Raw genomic sequence first — 26103 nt, forward strand, 5'->3', positions numbered from 1 at the left:
TCGGATGGACGATTTAGAAGATCGTCTTAATAAGGTGGTGGAGCCTAGTGTTGATAATGATATCAAGACTGAGAATGTGACTGTTGTGGATGAGTTTATGACTGGCCAGCAGCGAATTCTTGAAAAGATTGCCCAGCAGAATAGTTTGAATGACCAGCAGAATGGTTCGAATACCCAGCAGAATGGGTCGAATAACCAGCAGAATACCCAGCAGAATGGGACGAATAACCAGCAGAATGGTTTAAATAACTCTATGCCGTGGCAGAGGACGGCTGGTGGATCTGGAGGATTTGGAGTACCAGAGGAGAAGCCTAAATTGTTTGCTAGTGGTTCTCGAACTATTTTTGGTGGAATGCAAGATGCTAATGAAAAATTTTATTTCCTTGAACAAGAAAGTTTGGTGGTGTTGCCAACACTTTCTATGGACAATTTCAAAGCTCCAATTGCTAATGAAAAATTTTGTTTCCTTGAACAAGAAAGTTTGGTGGTGTTGCCAAACAGGTTAGGGGGGGAGAGTGTATAGGTGGAGAGGACCAGGTAACAGTCAAGGAGATGGTGAACCAGGTCGAACCTCTGGAGGAGGAGAGACATGTGATGCTGGACCAGGTCGAACCTCTGGAGGAGGAGAGACATGTGATGCTGGACCAGGTCGAACCTCTGGAGGAGGAGAGACATGTGATGCTGGACCAGGTCGAATTCCTGGACCAGTTATGCTTAAAGAATGGAGAGAGGGTGAACCAGGTCGAACCCCTGGTGAAAGAGAGATATGTGATGGTTAAGAACACCATGTCACCATTCTGTCCATTGAAGGACACCACGACACCATCCTGTCTAGTGAAGGACAACATGTGGGTGGAGGACACCAACATAATGTCCAGGGAAAGATATGTGCCGCCCTGGACATGTACTATGTTGGTGGAGGACACCATGAAAGGGGAAAAGGTGCCGCCCTGGACATTGCAGGACAACATGTGGGTGGAGGACACCAACATAATGTCCAGGGAAAGATATGTGCCGTCCTGGACATGTACTATGTTGGTGGAGGACACCATGAAAGGGGAAAAGGTGCCGCCCTGGACATGTATCAGCAGGGAGAGAAGGATAGACATGTGTTGTTAAAAAATTATCCTTTTATAGTTTGTTTCTACAGGGAGACAGTTGAGTATTGTTAAAAATTGTTAAAAATGTATTCTCTCTATCCTTTTATAGTTTGTTTCTACAGGGAGACAGTTGAGTATTGTTAAAAATTGTTAAAAATGTATTCTCTCTATCCTTTTATAGTTTGTTTCTACAGGGAGACAGTTGAGTATTGTTAAAAATTGTTAAAAATGTATTCTCTCTACAGTTTATTCCTTTCTACAATTTGCAGGGAAGCAAGGATTACATGTATTTCTTTCTATAGCTTATTCAGGACAGACGTGTATTGATTAAACGAGTATTTCTTTCTACAATTTGCAGGGAAGAAGGATTTTCTCTACAGTTTTGGATTGTATCAACAGGATATACATGTACTACGGCCTACGGCGATTTGACGGCGGTGTGGCGGCGATCGATTTTTGTAGTTTTGCAATTAAGATATCTATAATTGAATAAGTATTGTATCTGATAGATTTGACGGCTTATAAAAATGTATAGAAGTTGTGCTTCTGGAAGTATTTCTATTTAGGAAATAAAACTCGCAGATGTTATGTTGACATACAAATCATAGATTATTTGTGGAGCAACTTTTTCTAGAATGAACGAAAATTTATCTGCTATTGTTATATCCCTGTATATTACTGATCTTACTCGATTTTTTGGGAATGAAGGTCAATTTATTTTCCATTGTTGTATCCATTGCTAATAAATGTAGATCTCTGATATTATTCGAATTAGTGGGATAAATGTTAATTTATCTGCCATTGTGGTGTCCATGCATAAGGTTAGAATGTATAACATATAATTTGGAAAGCGCTGACATTGTTTAAATAATAAGAAGAGAAACGAAGCAACTCTATAAAGTTGTGATGGAAAATAATTTGATTTATGGTAATTATTTGAATTCTGGAAATATAACATTTTGTTAACTATTGAATACGAGTTTATGAGATTATGTTATTATGAAAATCAAAATATATGCATTTATTTTTTTTTGTGTTTTGTTACACTGGAATTGGATATATTTATTTTTGTTTCAGACTATTGTGGTGTCTAACAGAGATAAGAATAAAAAAAATGGAAGATGGATTAATTTCAACGAAAATAGGAATACAATTTTGTAAAATTGTTAATGGAAGAAAATTGATTTTATTAAATGTTAATATCGTGATTTTATGAAAATTGGATAAAAATTTGAAATTAGATACTTTAAAAAGTATTAGAATTTTGATGAAAGGCTGTAAATTGTTTTAAAAGTTGAGTCAGTTATTATGGTTCTAAGTATTTAATTTTAAAACAATTATATTGCGGTTTATGTATAAATAAGAGTAAAGCTACTCTTAAGCTTATATGAATGGAAACAGAATATTTTGAATATGGTTAAAATGTGCTATGAATAATAACGATTGTACTTGCGTGAAGATAGATATGTGATCCTTGATCTGTGATATATTATTCATAGTACGAAATTTCTATTATAGATAGAACAGAAATTTTGTTTGTTTTGTTTTTGAATTTACGTTGATTTGGATTGATACATACTTGTCATCATGATCAGTAGAATGTGATATTTGATATTTGATATTTGATTAATGGGCGGAATTTTTGTGGATTTAACTAGATTTATTTTAAACAATTAAATGGCGATTTAAGATTGGAATGCATAACTCAGCAAAAAATTTTTAATGAAGCAAAAATTGTTATTCAGTATTTGATATGATGTGAGATAGAGAGAGAGAGAGAGAGAGAGAGAGAGAAAGAGAGAGAGAGAGTGAGAGAGAGATATGTGTGTGGAATTGGATTGTACAATGGACATATTATATGTGGATTAATTATGATATGTGTGCAAAATTGAAATGTATAATGGACATATTATATATATATGAATGAATTATCGGAAATATTTGTATAGTAGGAAATGAATGATTATTGGAAATATTTGTATGGAGAGAAGAGAAAACTTGTTGATGTGTGTACAATGGATATATTATTTATGGATGTTTGTTGAAAATAAATCGGAAATATTTGTATAGTAGGAAATGAATGTTATTGGAAATATTTGTATGGAGAGAAGAGAACACTTGTTGATGTGTGTACAATGGATATATTATTTATGGATGTTTGTTGAAAATAAAACTTTGTGCAAGTTTTGACAAAAGATCTGGTATATATAGGATTGTGTAGGGAAGAGATGTCTATTGTGTATATCTATATCCAATGATGGGTGATGCAATATAGATTAATACTAAATGTGTTGTGTAGACTTGGTGGTTAAATGTTGCAAGTTTAGTTTGACCTATATATGACTTCTATTGAAACGTTTTCGAATATGATGTATAAACCAAGGATATTAATATTCATAAAAATGGAGCATTAACACTCGTATAGTAAATGTTGATATATGATTTATATGATATATGATTTTATTGTAATGAGGATATGATGTATAAAAACAAAGATGACAGCATCCGTAAAAACGAAGCAATGGAATGGCAGGACAAACGGACATCAACACTTGTATAGTGTCAAAATTAAATAATCAGAATATACATATAAGATTCAATGCAAAAATTGTAAGCAAATTTGTTTGTAATAAACAAGGAAGACAACATTAATAAAAGCGAAGTATTGAATGGTAGGACAAACGAACATCAACACTTGCATAGTGTCAGAACTGAATAATCTTTGTAAAAACAAGGAAGACAACATTAACAAAAGCGAAGCATTGAATGGTAGGACAAACGAACATCAACACTTGTATAGTGTCAAAACTGAAAAAATAAGTGCATAAGAGTCGATGTAAAATTGTAAGTAAATGTGTTAAAAAAGAACTGATTGAAACAGATTGATGTTTTACTTACATTTTATGAACTTGCTTATAGAGTGGCTTCGCTTATAAACCGCTTAACACGTAGCACATCTACTTGTTGTTGGGTAGGTGATAGGTTTGAATCTCGGTCTGACACTGAGTCATAACTAACAAAGTTAAAAATGGTTCCTACTGCTACTATGTGAGATGTGTGACGTTAAAGTTAGATGGGGAAATGTTTTCTTGAAAAAGGTTGTGCATCTCAGAGTGTTGGTTGTCTGAAGGGTGATTGGATGCTTGACACTGTAATCATAAAGTATTGTACTTTGTTGTCCCAGGAATCAATATACATCAAATCAATCGGATAATTAGATCATATGAAATTATTGACATCGCAATCATAAAGTATTGTGCTTTATTGTCCCAGGAATCAATATACATCGAATCAATCGGATAATTAGATCATATAAAATTATTGGATAATTAGATGTTTTAACTGCTTCGATTATAATGTTGAATTTTGTTGTTCCCGGAATTAGTATACAATCGGATAATTAGATCATATAGAAATTTGTGGTCAAATCAACATGTTTACAAATGGAAGTACGGACGTCATAGAAATGATTATAGTGTTGCTACGTTTTTTAAATTGTACCTACCTGCTGCAGAAATCACCATGAAAAGTTCGAAATACAAAAAGTAGATAGATGTAAAGTATGGATGGGCGGACCGAATCTAATTATAGAAAAAAAACAAATATATCAATAACACAGGGTGGTGAATCAAAATGGTCATATGGATGGGCGGACCAAACCTAATTATAGGAGAAGAATTATATAAATAACACAGGGTGGTGAATCAAATGGCACTCAAACTTGAAATTGAAACATTATGTGTTGCTCAATTTTGGATGAATCAAATTAACGTGAATAGATGTGGGCGGATTTCAATCTATTTAAAAACTTGGAATATAATGAACGTATTGCGAAAGTTTTGGTGGATCAGAATAAAATGGAAAATATTGAGGGGTGGATTGAAATCTACTAAAACTTGGAATTATAATGGATGTGTTAAGTTTTTGTTTAAGCTTAAATTTTATTAAGGACACTCGATATAGAATAGTATATATTGCGATTTAGTGATGTTGATTCAGCAAAATTATTTATGAAGCTTAGAATTTCATGAAGCAAAATTGTTATAATGCATTAGATATTTGAGTGGAGCTGTCTCTCTTCATGGAGAAGGGGGGTGGGCAATAATTTGGCAAGGAAAGTTTGCACTGTCTCTCGAAGTTGGTATGCGCAAGGTGGGGTGGTGCAGAGAGGTAGCAGCAATGATGAGCAGGAGTTGGGCGTTGTATGCGCAAAAGTTGAGCTGCGCAAGAAAGTGCTCTCAGGTAGAGAGAAAAATAGTTAGTTGTGCTTCAACTTTCAAGATTCTAATACATAAAAATAGTTGTGGATGATATAAGTTATTATTCAGATATTTCATTGAATAATTAGGTAAATTTTTTACTGTATTAGACTAATATATTGTATTAAGAATTATTTTTATGTTGCTCGATTATTGACAAACATTTGATTAATATTATATTTCTTAATACATTTTTAAGAAGACATGTTGAAATTTTATTTGTTAAGTGATAACATTTAAGTATGGCATCTAAAATAATTGTATTATGTTTTAGATTGGTCGAAAAGAGGAGTAGTTGTGGTGGTTGAGATACAGTATTACCTGTTGGTGAGTTTTAGTTTGTTAAGATTTTAATGATGTTCAATATTGATATACATTTGATTAATGTTATATATACTAATACATGTTAAAGAAATTATTTTATTTTGTTGAGTGAAAATGAAATATGTATTAAATAAGTTTTGGCATCTAAAATGATTGTATTTTGTTTTAGATCGGCCGCAAGAGAAGTAGTTGGTGGTGACTGAAATTTAGTTTTGAATTTGGCCATTGTTTTGTGTTGACATTGATATTATTTGAGAGTGGAGGCTGGTACATGATACACTTTGATCTGACCGATTATATGTTGAATTAAATGTTGGTGGAGAGAGAGTGGAGGCACATGATACACTTTGCTCTGACCGATTATATGTTGAATTGCTGCTGGAGAATCTGTTTATAGATTAGATGTGAAGTCTGTTGAAGTTCAGAATGCTAAACAGGAAGCTAAACAGGAAGCTAAACAGGATGCTAAAACTGTTCTCAATAATGCGGTCAAGAAGCTTGGAGTATCACCAGGAAGGTAGATATCAAGTTCAAGGTTCCTGTATTCTCTGGCAACTATAAGGAGATTTAGTGATCATGAAAAGTACCTGAAGCTAACAACTGAGTGCTTGCACAAAACTCCAAAGGAAGCCTGTGCTGGATTGACAACATATTTGGAATGTATGGAGCTGCTGTTTATGGATTTACTAATATTCTGTCTATTGTGCAACAAAATATGTTTCCTCATGATGTACTAGAGCTGATGATGTTACAGATTAAATACTTGCAAACAATGATTGATGAAGCTATCTTTGAGCTTGAATATGATATCTTGCAAACAATGATTGATGAAGCTATCTTTGAGCTTGAATATGATATCTCTATATATGGGAAGACTATTACTGATCTTGGCAAGAAGAGTCTTAAATCAACCAGTAGTGGCAAATCATATGCAACTAATGATAGTACTGGTGATAGTGATGATCATAATCCTACTGAAGCAAGTCAATCTGTTGATACTGTTGTTGCAACCCTTTCTCAACCTGTTATAAGTACTCCAATCAACAGTCCAACTGCTGCCAAGGAGAAGAAAAGTAATTTAGATTTATAGATTGCTAGATTTATAATAACTGTTGAAAAGTTTTGAAGACTTGGAGGTGTTAAATTTAAGCATTTAAGCAACAGTTGTGGATAATAAGACGTCGGAGAGTAGTTTTGAAGCTTAATTTGAAAATTGAGGATTCGTATGTCAAGGATAATGAAATAACATTGAGTTAAATGAAATATGTTGATATTGTAACATTTTGAACAGATGTGCACAGTGTGCCAGATTAACGTAAATAAATGCACAGTGAGTCAGGTAGATACAAAGAGTTAAACGAATTATGTTGATATTTATTTTGAACAGATGTGCACAGTGTGTCAGGATGATGCAAATAAATGCACAGTGTGTCAGGATGATGCAAATAAATGCACAGTGAGTCAGGTAGCTACAAAGAGATGTATTTACAGTTGTCAAAATGAGAAGTATTTAGTTGATAGATAATGATATACAGAGATATACACCATGGGCTAGAAGCTATTGTGAAGTTGTGCAGAATTTTAAAATAGCATGCATTGTATCTTAAATATATTTATGACTGATAAAACGGATATTTGTAAGTTGTTAATACAGTGGGCAGTCAAAGTATAATGCTGGTTAGTGAAATTTTAGCTGTTCTAAAGAAGGCGGGGCTTAAAGTTGATGTGGCTGTTGTAGATTTGACTGCCAGGTTGGATATCTTACTTGTCAATAGCTGGTGTGTTTGTCGATAGTTAGTATTGAAAAACAAAATGGATCAGATTTCGAATCAATCTATGGCAAAGGTTTTGGTTGCTTTTGTTCGGCTGCAGTTTTCTCTGTGTTTGTTGTTTCTGTTCATTGTTTTCAACGTTATCATTGGTTGGAGTGTCGACAGTAGCATCATTGTTATAACGAAAATCATTGGCAGTTTCTGTATTTTGAATGACATGTCGATTTTTGGAATCTAACAGAGATGTTAATAGCAGTTATTGTGGTTGTCATTATTAGGCTTAAGTCATGCCTGACTATGCAATAGATATAATCTCCTGGATGATAAATGTGAACAGCAGTTCTGATTTTTGATCTGAGACCTCAAACATTTGGCAGGTTTGGTTACTAGAATGGTTGAGTTAGATGCTCGGTTGGCTAACCTGCAGGATCAGCAACGTATTTTGAATCAGGAAAGGGTGAATTTTGGGAAGTAGTTAGAGTCGATGCTAGAAAGGATTTGATCCCAATTTTTTGAAGAGATTGGAGGCTTCTTGTGGTGGAGGTGAATGGCTGTTGTGTTGTTTGAGAAAATCACAGTTGCTAAGTGGAAACCAGTTTATAACTAAGTTTATAACTAAGCTAAGGTCAACTGGTATAGTTATATCGTCTGTGGTGTTGTAGCATTGGTATGGTTATGTCATTTGTGAGATGTTGATGGATTGATGGATAATGATGGATTGATGGATATGAATGATACTACTATGGTTGGTATGGTTATATCATTTGTGAGATGTTGATGGATTGATGGATAATGATGGATTGATGGATATGAATGATACTACTATTATCAAGAAAAATCTGGCAAAAGAAAATGAATATTATGATCAAGAATAATTATAGTTTTACTGTGTATTAATTCATATTTTATTTTATTTTTATGTATTAATGTTTAAGTATTTGTTGAGGCAGTAGTAGTCTCGAAAGGTTTAATATTAATGCTTTTATAACAATGCATCTCTAATGACATGTTTTTAAATCAATGCATTCTGATGGTTATATGTTAATCAGTGTTTTTATTTATCATGCATTTATAATAACTATGTTAATCAATGCATTTCCAATGTTTATGTGTTAATCAATGCATTATATGTTAATCAATGCATTTTTCAATGATTATATGTTAATCAATGTTTTTTTAAAAAAAAATAAAAAAAAAAAAGAAAAAAAAAACACATAAAAAAAAGGAACATATAAAAAACATAAAAGAGTTCTAAGGAACCAAAACAAAAAGAAAAAAAAATGTATATGAAATGTTTAAAGATCTGGAAATAAAATAAAAAAAAAAAAAAAAAAAAAAAAAAATTATGGCAGGTGTCATACCAGATCAATTATTATCTATTTAATAAGCATTCAATGCTACTTATAATATATATGATAATTAACATGTAATAAACATATTGTTATATTCAATCTGAAATATTACAGTTTTGAAATCCATGTTCCTGTTAAAGCCAGGGAGAAATGTGATGTATAGTCCCTTTCTTCCTGACTTGAGAGCAATGTATGTATTTTGTATATTAGCTTTTAGTCTTTGTGTCATCGGTTTCGGAGCAAGACATTGCTCTGCAACACGACACAGACATAAAAGTGAATAGTTGTCTTTATATTAATGTTATTATTATATGTTAACTTTGTATTGAATTAATACACTTTATAAGAATATTAAGCTGTTTGTTCTTGCTATTACTATACGTCATTTGTGTCTATACTATCTATCTATCCATCTATCTATCTATCTATTCATCTATTTAAGAAGTTATATAAGAATGTTTAGAACTATGTTATATGATTGATAATCTGTTGTTATAATATGCAAGAATTTAAGTGTTTTTTCAAAGTCACCAAAATCCCTCCTAAAAAATAAGGATAATTTGCAAGGAGGGAAGGGAACTTTGGGCTGTTTATAACACTAGTCCCCAAAGTTTTATGGGAACGTTTCCATATTCGTTGGCGTAACAATTTTGATTATTCATTGGTTGGTTCATTTAGTTGAGTGTATAAACGTTTCAACCACTAATTCCAATCTACAGAAGGGGTAGTTTATAGGTATCATCATTGAGATGTACATAAATGTATCAGCAATTGTCTTATCCCTTTAGATTACTAGATTAATTGTGTATAGTATAGCGTTTATTAGATCTTACGGAACACACACACTTACCTCCCAGTACTTTAGTATATAGCATCGTAAAATAAAATAAATCATAACCAGCGGAAAAGTTAAAGGCAAAACAATTTTAAGAAATTTAACCTACATATGTAGCTAATTAATATATTAAATAAACATATAATATGATTAATGATATGTGATTACTTATTTTTCAATGAGTTATTGCATAACAAGAAGAAATTTATCCATACGCAGCGCAGCACTAACAAGCTAACTTTCATAAGGTTCATACGTTTATAGAGTGTAATAAAAATAGTCAATGGGTTTATTATTACTCTAAAAAAGTGAAACTTTTAGCTGGCTAAAATAACTACACACTCTCTCTTACTGGTTGAACGACTAACTAATAAATGATGTCCTTGTTTTCAACTTAAATTGGCGATAATTTTTCCCTAATATCCACGTACATTCTACATCTATTATAGAGTCACTGCGTCAAAATTAGGAAGCCCATAGAAATAACCTAGATAAGGAGTAGCTGCGCTTCTATCAATCTTAACAGGGGATCTTTAATACAAAGCTTCCTTTAGGTCCAGGTGGCCTGCATGGGAGAGTAACATAGGAACAATATTCCCTTTAGATTATCTATATATCTATCTATCTATTTGTCTATCTGTATGTCTATCTATCTATCTATTTTTATATCTATATATCTATATCTATATATCTATCTATCTATCTATCTATCTATCTATCTATCTATCTATCTATCTATCTATCTATCTATCTATCTATCTATCTACCTATCTATATATCTATCTATCTATCTATCTATCTATCTATCTATCTATCTATATCTATCTATCTATCTATCTATCTATCTATCTAGGCTGGTACAAGTGCTATAATAGCGGATGACGACACAGCTCTGATTGGAACACCAGGTATTATTTTTTTATTGAAACTTTTGTCTGACTTGGTCTACTTTTTGTTCCTACATCCATTGGCTGAACAACTTTGATTATATATATTGATTGCTGGAAAAAACACTAGCAAGTGTTTAATTTTATCAAAAATGTCTTATCCTTTAGAATCCTTGGCAGAAAGATACAATTGAATGAAGAAAAAAACTAGAACAGGGCAAAAAAATCAAAGTTTAATTTTAAATATAAACTTTTAAGTTCTAGACTTTTCTTGATTTAAGGTACGTCACTTCGTCCATATCTTATGAATTAATTGTTTCCCCTGTAAGGAAATGTCATAATTAGGGATTTATTGACAATATCTGCACTTAAAATGAACATATTTGTCCTTGTTTTAAATTGTTAATATTCTTGTAGTACTTTGTTTTTGGCATAAATGTCTATTTTTCTATCTATCTATCAACACAGGGAGAGAGGGGACAATGGGCTTTTTATTACACCAGTCCCCAAAGTTTTATAATAATGTTTTCTTATTCGTTGGCTTTACAACTTTGGGGACTCTAATGAATTTTGATTGGTTGTTTCATTAAGTTAAGTGTTTAAATGTTTCAACCACTATTTTTAATATACAGAAGGGATAATTTTGTGTATAAATATTGGGGATGTACATCAATTTTTCGGGCATTGTCTTATCCCTTAAGATGCCGGCTATCAACATATGTAGTTATCTGTCCGATAGTTTTTGCTTTAGAAGATTCTCTGACAAAAAGCATACAGGTCATCCACAAACAAATACACAACATGTTACTCTGGTATTTTGCCAATTTAGATAGGTAGATAGATACACATAATTACGATACAAAATTATTGATAGTCTTGAATGGACAGAAAAGATAAAAATTAGATAGATGGACGGTTACATATAGAGTCAGAAGTATATATTAGGATATATAAGTTGGAAGGAATTTTGATGTTAGGGGGAGATTTGAAATCTGCATCAAATTTTAAGGATTTTTTTTATAAAATTCGTTTTTTGTATAATTCTTTATCTAAAAGCGGAAATACAATTTAAGTTAATTAATTTTGAAATCTGTGATTAATGGATTGAAAACTATCTGCGCTCTGATTGGAGAAGCTTAAGTGTCGTACATCATTCACATAATTAGAGCGCAGGTAGTTTCTAATCCACCTATCCTATTGGTCAAAATTAATTAACTTAAATTGTATTTCCGCTTTTAGATAAAGAATCATACAAAAAACGAATTTTATAAAAAAAAATCCTTAAGATTTGATTTCAAATCTCCCCTAACATTAAAATTCCTTCAAACTTATATATCCTAGTATATATATTTAATAGATAGATGAAAATATAAAAAGTTAATTTAAATGAGTAAAAAGATTAATATATAGATAGACTAATCCTGATATAAAAGTAGCAGGATCTGTGTGTGTGTGTCTGTCTATATCGATATGGTTCTCCATTACAGTGTAAAGAGAAATCGTATCTAGAAAAGAAATACCAAAAACTATTTCAAAGTGCCGCAAGAGGCCTCTAGGGGCGTAGCAGATATTTAGACAGGTGGATAGAAGGACTATAATGATAGATTGATAGATAGACTGATAGATAGATTGATTTACAGATAGAAAAGATGGATAGATGGACAAATAGATACATATAGATAGATAAACATATTGAATTAAAAAGATTAATATACAGATTGATATAATAATAAATAGATTGATTGATAGATATATAGATAGGTAGATAAATAGAAATCAAGATAAAAAATGGATAGATCGACTGATCATTAATGATATACAAACAGATAGATAGATAGATATATAAACTGATAGATAGATACATACATAAACTGATAGATAGATAGATAAATGCTAGTTTGTTTAGACCACAACCCTTGCCAAGTTTCAATCAGTTTTTGCTATATGGTTATTCCTCTCTTGCCCTTTCTAGTTCCGGAGCTACTCTGTGAATCTGTTCGTCCGACAAAGTTTTTGCTATATGGTTATTTCTCTCTTGCCCTTTCTAGTAGCGGAGCTACTCCTTACTTAGGAAGAATATGTTAGCCCGACTACATTTACAATACATTTATAAGAATAGAGGTATATTCCTGACAACTACCTTTCCCAAAAGGTAGAGATCCTTTTCGCCTGCTAGCAAATAGCTTTCTGTTCTTTTGTAGGTAAAGGACAAAGTCCCCGCTCTGTGGGCAGAGTTACATATAGCTCATGCCCCTTCTATTATTTTACTTTAATACATTTCCACAATAAAGTTAGAGAATAGAGGGAGCAAGGGTACATGACTATATAGAACTATCGCAAAGACCTACCAACACAATCCCATTGCTCAAGAAATTTGACAGCTTAGACTCTAAAATGGCTGAGTTTTATACAGGGTTTTTCATTTTTAGAAATAATATCCTAACTATAAAATTTATTATGTATTTGTGTTTGTCCTTTATAGATAATGCATATATCTTAAAATTAATAAAGTATAAAAAACAATTTTGGCGTTGTCAAAAAATTATAAAATCGTAAAAATCTGGATAATAATTTCATTACAAGCTGTCTTGAGTACAATTATTTCGGAAAGTAGAGATTATTTTTATTTTTTATAATAACAATTTTAAAGTTCATGTTAACAGCACTCTAGATTTAATTTGTTTTTAAAAATATATTTCTTTTTTAGGAGGCTTTTAAATCTTTATCTTAGTACTAGATAGATAACTTTCTTCCTTACAACTTTCCTAAATAGTTTAACTGTCCCTAGCAATGTGAACTGAACCAGTGCGCATGTCCTTGTATATACATCATATTTAGTAGCGAAGCTACTCTATAATTCACTTTGTCTATCCATCAGTCAGTCCGAATTTTTTTTCAATAAACTTGTAATTAAAATCAATCTGTATTTGCCTTTTATAAAAGGATTTTACCTCCTAATAAATAAATGTAAATTATTTCAAATTGTAGCTCATTTATGACACTATACATGCTATACTCTGCTTTCACAGTTACCAAATGAATGTAATTATTTTAAATTCCTGAAAATCATAAAAATCTGTAAATTGCTATATACATTTTCAATATTTCATGCAATAAATCAACTGATTTTTGAAAGACATATTTGTTAAATGTTGCTAAACTTGATATCATCATCCTTGTCAGAATGTACTATAGTATTTGAATAAAAATGTATTATTATTTTTTGAAGCTAGCTTTTTAATAATTACGTTTAAATTCTGTTAGATTTACTGATAATTATCATATAATAATTTTTTGCTCATTTTCAAGGTCTTACTATTCTAATTATATATACATTATTATGTTTAATAAGAAAATTCCGACATTCATCTTAGGTTATTTTAAAAAAAAATTGCTATCTTTGAATTAAATATTCAAATAAAATTACACAGTACAAATAATAAAATACAGGTTTTGCTTACAAAGCTCAATCAAATTAATGGAAACACTTTTGAAAAGATAGCATTGATTTTAAATGATAAATATGCTCTAAACTTTTACAAAAACTAGGCAAAACATTTATTTTTTGTCGTTGATAACAATATCTTATTCTTATACTCTTATTTACAAATAGTTTTACACTAAAATCTTTTGATTTAATTGTATTAACTCTTGTACATTAGGTCACATGACTTTAATTAATAATAAAGGTCTCCCAAATCCTTATACCAAAATATACGGTGGTTTTTATTAATCAGTAAAGTTCCTACAAATCTTATTCCAATGACAGCTTATGAGCTTTCTGGCAGCTAAGTGAGAAAGCAAAATTTCTATTTATAAACAACCTTCTGCAGCGTCAGGGGTCTTTGATTAGGGAAAATGGTTTCATAGCTATTTATCACTCTATATATATTACTTTAATGATCTATTTATATAAAAATATGCATAAATAGAATCAAACGAACAATCTGCAGAGAGTTATATTCTTTAATAATTTGACAATTACTGACTACAAAAATTGAAACAATATTATTGCTTCCTGTGTTTCTTACATATGTACTTACATATCCTTGTTCAATGATTTAAATCTTCATTTATCCTCTTCTCTCTATCTCTCTCTCTCTCTCTCTCTATCTTTTTTTCTCTCTCTCTCTCTCTCTCTCTCTCTCTCTCTCTCTCTTTTCTATTTTAATTGATATAACTATTGAATTGTTGATATTTAATGTAAAATGTTTTTCAATGTTTTCGCATGTATGTATGTGAATATCTTATAAACAGACCTCCATGCTAGATGGCTGAGTAAGAGCTCTTATTTATTTGCAACCAAAATTTGAAGATAAACTGTCGTAAAATCATTAGTTTAAAACACTACAGGGGGAAGGACCCTGTGCCGACTTTCAATTGGGTCTTTGAAAATCAACGAATAGCGTCGGGAATATTCACACAGCCAAGTCGCTACAAGAAAGCAGAAATAAATTTGTTAGCAGACGAAATATATAACAGGGGGATCCAGGTAGGTGTCCGGTTGTACATCTATACTAAAGATTTATTGTAAAATTACTTAATATCCAAGATTCTCATTCTTATTGTCTTATTGTTCTTAGAATTATATTCATATCATTAAAATCAGGAAAATGTTGTAAAATTCCAGCTTACAAAAATGGATTTGTTTCTTTAATCCTACACCAGATTATCATATACTCTAATGAAGTAAAACTTGTAGCTGGCTAAAATAACGATCCCCCAATCCATCCCCTTTACATTATCCCCTCCCCCACCCACTGGCCATTAATTGATGTCCACGTTAGCAACCTAAATTGACGACCATTTTTCCCCTGTAATAAAATAAACGTATATTCTATATCTATTCTTACAAAACTTTTCAAAAATTAAATTTTTGTAGGATTTTATAGTTGATACTAAGCCATGAGGAAGGCCTAATTATCAGGCATTTCATGCATGACCAATCCGTATATTGCAATCTTAGACAAAATATTTTAATAAATTTGCAGATCAGACATATGAACATGTTTAAATTTACGTCCCAAATGCTGGAGACATTTTTTGTCTGCTAGCAAACTGCTGTTTCTTTTTTTAGGTTCTCGGCAGTGTTTATATTTCCGCCGCTATTAGATGATTTCAAATACCCAATACAAAATCGGGAAAGGGTAGACGCCCTCTGGGCAGATTTATATATAGCTCATGCTTAAATTACTTAAATTAACAATATACCAATTATAAATGTTTTTGCACACTCATTATTTAGTATTTACGCTGATAAAATGATAAAAAATACCTTTACTTTTTATTGAAAAATCTAGGAAATTATTAGTCTATGCAATATACCAAGTTCCTTAGGTTCAAAGGGGTCAATGTAAATCTGATCACAGTGACATCAAAACAACCAAATAAAACTTAATAATAACAGCAAAAGAGTATTTTTCTACAAGTAGAGTAGCCAGCTTATTGATTAAATCATCCTTATTAATTGGCCGATATTAAAGATTAATAAGATTTAATTCAGGTTAATTATTTATTATTGTCTAATTTAAGAATTAACATTTTTATGTGAGCACTTTTGTTATTATGATAAAGTAACCTAGTTTAACATTTAATCATGAATATAAAGAAAACTATTATATGCAAAAATGTGGGGATAGTACCATGGAATATAGATTATTCTTCCTCTCTATACTTCCTAAAACGCATTTATACGCGAGATACAATGGATATATTATTATTTGGATATGACACTAGATTTTCATGTTCTCTAATAAGACATAGCTACCCGCTTTACACAATCCCCTCCCCTCCTACTGGTTGAACGAACTGACCAATAAATGAGTTCCATGGTAGCAACCTAACACAGAGATATTAAGGGATAAGACAATAAATTGATGTACATCCATAATAATGATAAACAAAATTACCCCTTTTGTAAAATAAAATTATTGGTAGAGAAGTTTGTACAACTCTAGTTTAAACCATCAAATCAAGAATTAAAAATATAAAGCTTTTGAACCAACGAATGAAGCTTTGGGTACAAGTATAATTTACAGATCAATGTATGTCCCTTCCCTAACTATAAGGTACAGAAATAGGAAAATGTAAAAAATTGGACTTTTTCTCTTAATTATATTCACTTTTAAAATGCGTGTATATTTTCAATCTATTCAACAACGTATTTGTCATTTGGTTGGTCTATCTGTCTATTTTAATTAAAGGACAAATACCATCGGGGTATGCATACAATAACTCAAAAAAAATTTACATATCTTTTCGACATTAAAAGCATTAAAAGCTTGGTCCGTATAAGTATTCTTTCTCGCCCCTACCCTCTGCCTTCTACTAATGGATGTAGAAAATACGTGGATATTAGGACAGAGAAAAAATTGTCGCCAATTTAGGACTTTAATATTGATATCATTTATTGGTCAGTTTGTATATAGAGGGGAGAGTATTGGCAAGTCTGTTATTTTAGCCTGCTACAAGATTCAGTTTCTTAGAGTACATGATCTTCTTGTGTAAGATCCAAGTAATGATAAATTCATTCTAATAATATTAGCTGATATATAATATTGTGTTTATTGTAAAAACATATGATACATATTTCACATTGTTTCCCATACAACAGATTATGACAGGGAGAGAACAATGGACGATGAGTTAATCCTAGACGTTCAAAGATAGGGGCAAAGGGATGTTTACACCTATAAACTTTGTGTCCCCTCATGTTACCCCCTGAAAATTTTAAAAATTCATTAGATCATCCCCCTTAATCCTTAAAACACCTTCATTTTACCTCCCCTCCTTGTACGTCCCTAGAGTTAATCAATCATTTATTTGCCTTTGGTAGCTTATAATTATTTAGAAAAAGGAAGATTGAAAACTATAGTAATCGCAGTTTTTTCTCCCTAACTTAATCTTATTATGACTAACGACTGCGCCTCTAGCGGAAGCAAGAGCAGGTAAACTGCTTAAAACCATCCAAAACCTTGAATTTAAAACTAAAATAGCCTTAAACCATTCAAGGGCCTCTTTAAAGCCCCCCTAAAATGTAGAATGCATGGATTCAGTGGTTCAGATCCCAATGAACAATCAAAGCTAATTACCTTACTAAACATCTATGGTAATTTCTATAACAATAAGACATCTTGATATTCGATATTTTTTATAGTCTTTTGGTCTTTTGTCTCCCTTGTTGAGCATTGCTTTTATGATTAGCGTCTTCCTTGTTTTGATAATCAATAGTTATTTCAATTGTTTGCTAAATTTGTTAAGAATAAATATTTTTTAGGTCCCTATACGTGGAGAGGAACAATTTTTGCCTTATCTACTTCAGACGTAAGTTTAACTTTTGTTTTATTAGATTAGCTACTCTATAACTAACTTTGTCCGATCACCCGTCTGTCACCAAAGCTAAGGACAACAATAATTCTCGGTTTTAAATTTTAAAGTGTAAATATTTTGTTTTAAAATGAAATTAAGAACACTTTTTTGGGAGTGGGGGTATTTTTTATATTGGAGAATTATCCTGGGAGTGTAGAGGTACCCTCACCCAAAAATAGTTAGAAAGCTTTCCAGGACCCTTGAAAAGCTTCATTTTAAAGGAGATCCATATCAGTCCTGACGGTTAGCTAGATCCTTCATTACACACTGACAGATAGACTCAAAGACATCCTGTTACTTTTATATAAGAATTTTTCTACATATTTTTTTTAGGATTTCCTATTCCGTGACAACAGTCACTACCACTCCCCCATCACCCCCCAGAACTCCCCAGTGGATAAATATTCCTACCTGGGCATGTCGGTGGCGGCTGGAAATTTTCTACCCCCCGCCAGGTTAGTAGTTAGGACTCACAGGCAAAGGTTGCAGAACGTTGTCTGTTAGATAAATAGATAAAAGATGGATATATAGATAGACATACTAATTTTAAAAAATTAATGATTTTTGATATTAGAGAAAAATTTTCATTAATACGATGCTATGAATAATTTTTCAGAATGAATAGATTGGATTGGGGCAGATGGATTGATAGAAAAATAGATTAAATGATAAATAGATAAATAAAAAAGCTATTAATTTAGGAGCTGTGGCGAATATCTAAGCTATGCAGCCGGAGCCCCGAGGGCTAATTCCACCGGACAGGTACATATTCTCCATTCTTTATTTATCTAGTTTCAACGTCTACACGAGAAAGACTATTTTTCCCTAACAATTCTACCATTAGTAAGAAGTGTTGTGTTGTGTTCAAATTCGTAATTTACATAATGTTATTATGGTTATTCTGTTCTACTATTGAAAATGTACTAAAAATAAATTCAAAATTTTAGGTGATCATTTTTGTGAAATGTCACTCTGAGTTGCTGAGCGTCCAGCTGGTTCTTTCTGGAGATACTTTTGCTTCCAGGTATAGTTTAAAAACTTCCAGGGACTTATGTTAAGATTTCTTAAAAAGGAGAACGCAATCAGTTCATTAGTTTTTAAAATTTGAAGCTTCAGGCAAAAAATAAACATTACTGCTTTACACAATAAACTAGCAGCTACGACCCCAGAGAACTCTTGACACTTGAAGTTGAAGGTGGAGGGTTCTATATCAAATTCCCACCCACTTTTCAGTTTAGCCTGAATAAGGAAAAGTAAGAAAAATTTTAGTTTTTTCTCTTGATGACACCATACCTTCACCCAAAGAGTTTTATTTTCCCATTACCTATACAAAGCTTCACTTTATAGGAGAACCATATTGGACAAGTGGTTAGCAAGATCTCTAGCTTCAGACAGACAAATAGACATCTTACTATGTATTATAGATAGAAAAATTATATTACTAACAAATCCTCTTTTATTTTAGTTTTGGGTACACACTAGCCAGTGCAGATGTAAACAACGATGGATATTCTGATCTTTTAGTGGGGGCTCCATTCTATCATTCTAAGTAAGTCTTTTTCGTGTCTATCTATCTGGAGTTTTTTTTATAGATCTCTCTATACATACGTATTCATCTTTATATGTATTAATTGATTGTTTCAATTTATTACTACTAGCGGAAACGTCACTAGCCTCTAGGGGCTCTGTTTTCAATAGGGATGGAAAATGGCCCAATCTCCCCAAGATCTAAATAGCCTAAAACCATACCAGGACCTTTGTAAAGCTTAATAGGTTAGTGGTTATTGTTATCTTAAGCTTCAGTCAGAAAAGCTGTACTACTTTATTTAAAATGATTGATAAAAAATCTATCTATTTATCAATCCATCTATCTGTTTTGTTTGTATATCTATCTATCATTTAATTCATGTTTAATTATATTCATTGATTATGCTATATTTTTTATATGAAACCATCCACTATCAATTTTAGTTTTAAAAAGAAAAAAAAATTGGTGGGATGGGGCGTTTATTTTTGGAGGATGGATAAATTCTCCTCCAAGATATTTATAAATCTTCCATTGACCTATAAGAAGATTAATGTAAACGAGTATTACATTGGTTCCGCAGTTTGAAAGATAGACATCCTGTTACTTTTATATCAGAATATATTAACTGTTTCAGGGATTATGGAGGGGCAGTGTACTTCTACCAGAATTCTGGAGGCCGTAGAGGACTGGATCCACAGATGCCTCCTCTAAAGCTGGTGGCTGGAAAACCTGAATCCAGGTATATTATTTATTGACCGCTAGTTGTCTGGAAGGCCTATGTAGCCTAATCATCAAATATATTTTTATAAAAAAAATCTTCTAATATTAAAAATCTACCAAATCTTATTTTTTTAACTCTTCTATGATTTTAGAACAATTTTCATTAAATTTACAGACTAATTTGGACAAAACAGATGATTTCTCCATACTTTTTCGTTAGTCCCGCGGGGTTTTTGGCTCCTCAGGGCTAACCAAGCTGGTCTTAATTTATGATTTTTAATTTAATATTTGTTGAAAATTACAATTGATTTTTAATAAGGTTGAGAATCGGTTTTGAAGCCATACTGGAAATGTATTTGCCTTCCTTCATATGCACAAGCTAACCAGATCAAAATAAGCTACATGTAACACGACATGACTCTTTTACTTTTTAGGTTTGGCTTTTCCATCTCTTCTGCTGGTGATGTCAACTCGGATGGTTTTGAAGATATTGTCATAGGAAAGTTTACACATTTTTTTATACGGCGCTATTTTGCATTTATACTTTCTTGTTTTATGGCAGCATGTGTTCTATAAGGCTTACTTTTCCAGTTAAAGATATTCTAGTATCTTTAATCTTGGCAGACAGACAAACATAAATAAAACTTTTTAACTCTGTGATTTGTGTTTTATAAATATTAGGTTTAAATGTAAAAATCGTTTTTTCTTTAGGCAATTAACTATTTTCATAAGTAGATATTTTAGAGAAGGGCAATGGACGTTAAATATAATCATGATAAATAAAGTTACCCGGCCTGTAAATTGAAATTACTGGACAAGAATTTCAGACATTGTCAATTTTGTCAAAACGAATCAAGATCAAATAAAATTTCTAACATAATCGATAATGGTACATAATTTGATAAAAAGATTTGAACCCCAAGAATTGAGGAACGTGTTGAAATTATAAAACTTTTTGGTCCTGTTTAAGTTAAAGACTTCTATCACAAATAAGTGTTAGAACTTGTCGGTGGGTTACTAAAAACTATGCTGCAAAAGTCAGAATCTTATACATATGCTTTAAGTAATTCATCAACCATTGTCTTATCCCTACTTTTTTTCCTGATGACTTTTCTAGGCTTGGTCTTGAATTTCTTGTTTTCAATCCGCCCACGCTAAACTTAGTTTAAATTGCACTAAAAGTGTTTCTTCACTTTAGCATTTTTTTATGTACAGCATATTTTAGTAGCTACTCTGCAAGTCCATGGATATTAAGGGATAAGATAATGGACTATAACCACCCTCCCTTTAATTTAAAAATAAGGTTTGGGGGAGCAGATTTTTTCCTGTGCCTTACCCTTGCGAGGGGGAATAAAACTGAGGGGCCTATAATTCTATCTATCTATACCTGTGGTGTCCTAACCCTGCGGGGCTTCATAGTACCCAATATAACCTTACCTAACCTGACGCAAACTTATAAACAATCATTTTCAACTTATTTTAAATAATGTGAGAGGGGATGGGGGTAACAGGGTTTAGGCGCCAACAAAATTAACCCTCCACAGATTAAAATTATTTGACACTGTTCTTTCGTAGATATGTAGGTAATAAAAGAATTCAGTTTATGGGAACACCCAAATTGTTAGGAGATGATTCAGTTGTGGAAAAACAATTGGCTATTAGAAAGGCTTTCTATTTTAAAGCTATTTGCTTTTTTTAAATTCAGGGATATAATTACAGTAAATGAGAGATAAATTTTACTGAAAGATTAAAGGTAAAAATAATATAATGTTGAATAGGCTAAATCTAAGCCTAGTTCAGTACTTATGTAAAAGTAACAGTATGTCTGGCTGTCTATGTGTTTCGCTAACCACTGAGCCGGTATGGTTCTTCTCTACATGCACTGTATCTTCTTATAGAATAAAAAAGTGTTATAACTATTCTACTATACTACTGCTGCTAGTTTGTAAGGCGCGTGAAATTTATAGTAAACAGTCCAAAAAGGGTGTATCAACATTCATCTTAAGATAAAGTGGTTTACCCCAAATTTACTTAAACTTTATGCAAATCAAATATTGTTTTCTTTGGAATATTGAACTATTTTAAAATTTTGACTTGGGTAAAATAGTTCTACTTCAGATGAACAATCTTCTGTCCCTTTCTAATATTGATAATTAATTATATCCAACTTACGCTTAATGACAAAACCTTTTTCTGTTAGTTCTAAAATTTAAAATCAAAGTTAGTTGAGGCTGTAAAGTCGCTAGGGAAAGGCCTTTCCCCTATTTAAAATGTAGATAATAATATCTTTTGTAAGACGTAGTGTGGTTCCATTAACGTCATTACAACAAGAGGATGTAACACCCTTCACGCTAAGTCTTCAAGTTTACAAATAAAATAGTCAGTTTCACTAGGATTTTAAGGGATACGACAATGGGCGTTAAATTGATTTATTTAGCAATAATTATGATTAAACAAAACTACCTTTTTGACCTTTAAAATATTGGTGAAGACTTTGTTTGTACAATTATAATTTGAACCTCAAATCAAAAAGCAATAAAAGTATCCAAACTTTTTAACTTTGGGTACCATTATGATTTATAGTACAATATCCCCAACCTCTTTAACGCCAGTAACCCCCGTGGCTAAAAGCATATAAAGTTTGATCGGTCAACAATAGTTTACTTTTTTATACCTTAGAGTTCAAATATTTTTAGTGTTCATAAACTGCAGGGCTCGGCAGCCGCGCGTTAGCCTCCAATTGAAACCCATTCGGATAATTTAAATTTTTTTGGAAGAGGGGGATTTTCCATATTTGGGTCAGGTTTAAACTTTTATTCCAACTATTTTTTAAAAGGCTTACAGGCGGCTGACGCGCGGCTGCCCTGCCTTGCTAAAATTTAATCTTATCACAAAATGTAGCGAGTTTTTTTTGTTTGTCCGTTAAGATATCACATATTAAAGAACCGTTTTAGTTCTCCGTTTTAGAGAAGCTTTTCATAGTTCCATGGATAGATTTAGGCTACCTAATTTTGATTTTAAGTCATATGGAAGTTTTAAGTTATTTTTTGCTCCCTTCCACCTCCTTCAAAAACACAGTTCAAATTTCCAGGAAAGTTTAGTTTAATCCCAGGCAGGTTTAAAGCTATTTTTAAGGGGGTTGTGTTTTCTAAAAAAAATCAAAACCCGCATCCAATGAAAATAAGAAGAATTGCAGAGTAAAGACTTATAGCTAAATCTATTTTTTTCAATATATCACAAAAAGTGTTCCTTTCAAAATTATCTAAAATATTTGCTGATATTGTCTGTATTGTATAAACATATCTTTTAACATTTTTGACAATAATTTTATGGGCTTTTTTATGTTGTATGTTTGTATGACATATTTTGAATTGAAAATTATATTTATTTTCCCAAGTGGTTTGATATAACCCCCTTTATTAGTAGTAAAGCTACTCTATAATTGTTATTTCTTGTCCACCGTTATTGGCACCCTCCCTTTTTTCTTCCTTTTTTCTCTTTTTTTCCTGTATCATTTAGTGTTTACCATAATGTTTAGCTTAGAAATTTACGCAGCTGCGCTTCTATTGTATGTTATCATCGTTGTTTAATAACAAAGATATTCAATAACTGACTATCACACAAAATGTCTTTCAAATTAAACTCTCAGACATACATACGAATATGTGTTCTAAAAGTTTTGCTTTAACTAAACTTACCTATTTATTATATTTACTAAATATTGAACAATTATTATTGCATTACATTTTACTGTTCTTTTTCTTATCATAAGCTTTATGTTGGACATAATTGTACATTTTCAACTGGTAGACTTTCAACAAATGGGAAATTATTAAGAATTCTGTTTGAAGTTAACTTTTTGTGGTGTATTGTGTTTTGAATGCTGGCCGTTACAGACTAACAAACATACAGATGGATGGACACACAGATAGACAGACAGACAGATAGATTTTAAATTGGATATAGAATTTACGTGGATATTATGACAGAAAATCTTGTCGGCAAATTAGTTTGCTTACATGGACATCATTTATTGATCAGTTCGTTCATCCATTAAGAGTGAGGGGATTGAGTTATTTTAGCCAGCTACAAGTTTCACTTTATTAGAGTACATAATAATCTGGTGTAATATCCAAGTAATAATAAATCCATTGATACAAAGCTATAGAGAAAGTTGGGTTGTTATCAAGTAATAAAATTTACATATTTTTTCTCAATGTAAAATTTATTTCATACAAAAATGAAAGAAAGGACAGTTAATCTGAATAGTAAACATAGAATAAGGAGGAATAGAAATGAAAACCCTAAATATTTCTGGGAAATTTGAAGGAATCTTTGACTTGCGCAGTAAAGACAATAATGATAAAGTACAAATCACAATGACTAGTTGGACAAAACTAGAAAAGTTTAATTTGTATCAACATCTAATATAAGAAACATAAGAGCGCAACCTAGTTTTATAATATAAATACTGAGACCAATATTTTGTTGTAAATTTTCTTACATAATTATTTTTTTAAGGCTTAATATGCACATTAAATTTATTTTTAATCCATTGTGAATAGGGAATTCTTGGCTACATGGCTTTTAGTAAATCATTGGAAAAGAAATTTATTTTGAATATTTTTTCTGAATAATTACTGAAATCATGTTATTTACTAACAGCCTTGTAGCCGTTTTGGTCTTTCAAAAGTTCCAATTTTACTTCAGGCTAGCCAGGCAGAATCTTCTACCTGGATTCTATTCTATACTTTATCTTCTTTGATAGTAAACAGGATAATTTGGCCTTTCTTTAAGATTTTATTTATGGAAAAAAGGATTGGGTTTCAAAGGTTTGAGTGACACCTGCCAATTAATATGCTTTGTTGCTTAATCTAAAGTTCTCTGAAAATTCACGGAACTGAGCTTTATCTTTCGCGATTAAAACCTGCTGGATTTAAACCGGTTTTCAGCCGTACTGAAAAAAAACATGTATAGCATCGTATTACATTTTACGAAAATGGCAATAAAATCATAAAATTAACTCTGGCCCCTCGTGGCTAACAAACCTAGTAGTAATTTTACAATTTTTAATTCAATTTCTGCGGAAAGCTGTCAATAATACGATGCGATAAATAAATTAATAATAAATTTTGTCTGTCTTGTTCTATTATTTGTTGTTTTTTCACATCCCCCATTTTTTATGATTTTTGCAGCTGACTTTTTATTTCTTTGTCGCGCGTTAAACGATGTCTTTTAAACTTGGTGTTGGGAAAACCCTGCAAAAAAGTGTTTTAATTTAGCAAATTTATATCCTTCTTTTGTTCCACCATTTAAAAAAGGGTTACTAAAAAAATATAATTCTTTGTTAATTACAGTTTCAAATATACAAATACTTTGCTGTTCTACAAACTGAAAAAATCACAGAATTCAAAGGAAAATTGGCTATTTTGTTAGTGTATGATATTGTCTTAATTGTATAAACATATTTCTTTGAACCCTACATATGATAATAGAAAGATATGATAGTTACATAGAGTACTGCTGTCAGGGTTCGTCCATAAACTGATGTTCGTCCATAATGATGATACACTAAATTACCACGTCTGTAGATTAAAATTAGTGGTTGAAACGTTTGAACACTCAAATTAATAAATCAACCAATAAAAATTCCCTAAAGTCCTCAAAGTTGTTAAGTTAACGAATAAGAACACGTTACTATAAAACATTTGGGACTAGTGTTATAAACATCCCTATGTCCCAGGGAGTAAGGGAGGGGACAATGGATCGAATATTCATTTTTTAGGAGTCTCAGACTTTGGGGACTGGCTTAAAGGGAATGTGCAAGAATTTAGCAGTTTCTGACTGAGTTTGGGGACTTGCGCATAGAATGCCGCTACTCGTTTTTTGTTTTGAATATTGCAGACGGGGAGAAGGGATAAGGGAAGTGGGGGGAAGGGAAATAAACACTCGTTGTGT

The 26103-nt window shown here is 31.6% G+C and overlaps 2 protein-coding genes across 4 annotated transcripts in view; both read left to right on the top strand.

The window, feature by feature from the left end:
* LOC145333023 (integrin alpha-PS1-like) overlaps positions 1-26103 on the top strand; it is a 170749-nt gene that overhangs the window by 95358 nt on the left and 49288 nt on the right. The window contains exons 8-15 of the mRNA XM_080178176.1: positions 10496-10550; positions 17806-17852; positions 18231-18352; positions 18599-18659; positions 18845-18921; positions 19363-19446; positions 20060-20164; positions 20580-20640. Coding sequence (XP_080034302.1) covers positions 10496-10550; positions 17806-17852; positions 18231-18352; positions 18599-18659; positions 18845-18921; positions 19363-19446; positions 20060-20164; positions 20580-20640 — 612 coding nt within the window. The remainder of the gene's footprint in view (positions 1-10495; positions 10551-17805; positions 17853-18230; positions 18353-18598; positions 18660-18844; positions 18922-19362; positions 19447-20059; positions 20165-20579; positions 20641-26103) is intronic.
* On the top strand, positions 4818-9111 carry LOC145333529 (uncharacterized). Of its 3 annotated transcripts, none has more exons than XM_080178686.1 (3): positions 4818-5342; positions 5634-5686; positions 5853-9111. In XM_080178686.1, the coding sequence occupies exon 3, from the start codon at positions 6342-6344 to the stop codon at positions 6771-6773; it is 432 nt and encodes a 143-aa protein (XP_080034812.1). In that variant the 5' UTR covers positions 4818-5342; positions 5634-5686; positions 5853-6341; the 3' UTR covers positions 6774-9111. The 3 variants fall into 3 exon arrangements, with proteins under 3 accessions (XP_080034812.1, XP_080034810.1, XP_080034811.1); XM_080178685.1 differs by lacking the exon at positions 4818-5342 and adding an exon at positions 5370-5448; XM_080178684.1 differs by lacking the exon at positions 4818-5342 and having other exon boundaries at positions 5356-5686.

This window comes from Acartia tonsa, chromosome 12, assembly GCF_053477335.1.
Source record: "Acartia tonsa isolate MP-2025a chromosome 12, ASM5347733v1, whole genome shotgun sequence".
In the NCBI taxonomy this organism is placed as follows: domain Eukaryota; kingdom Metazoa; phylum Arthropoda; class Copepoda; order Calanoida; family Acartiidae; genus Acartia; species Acartia tonsa.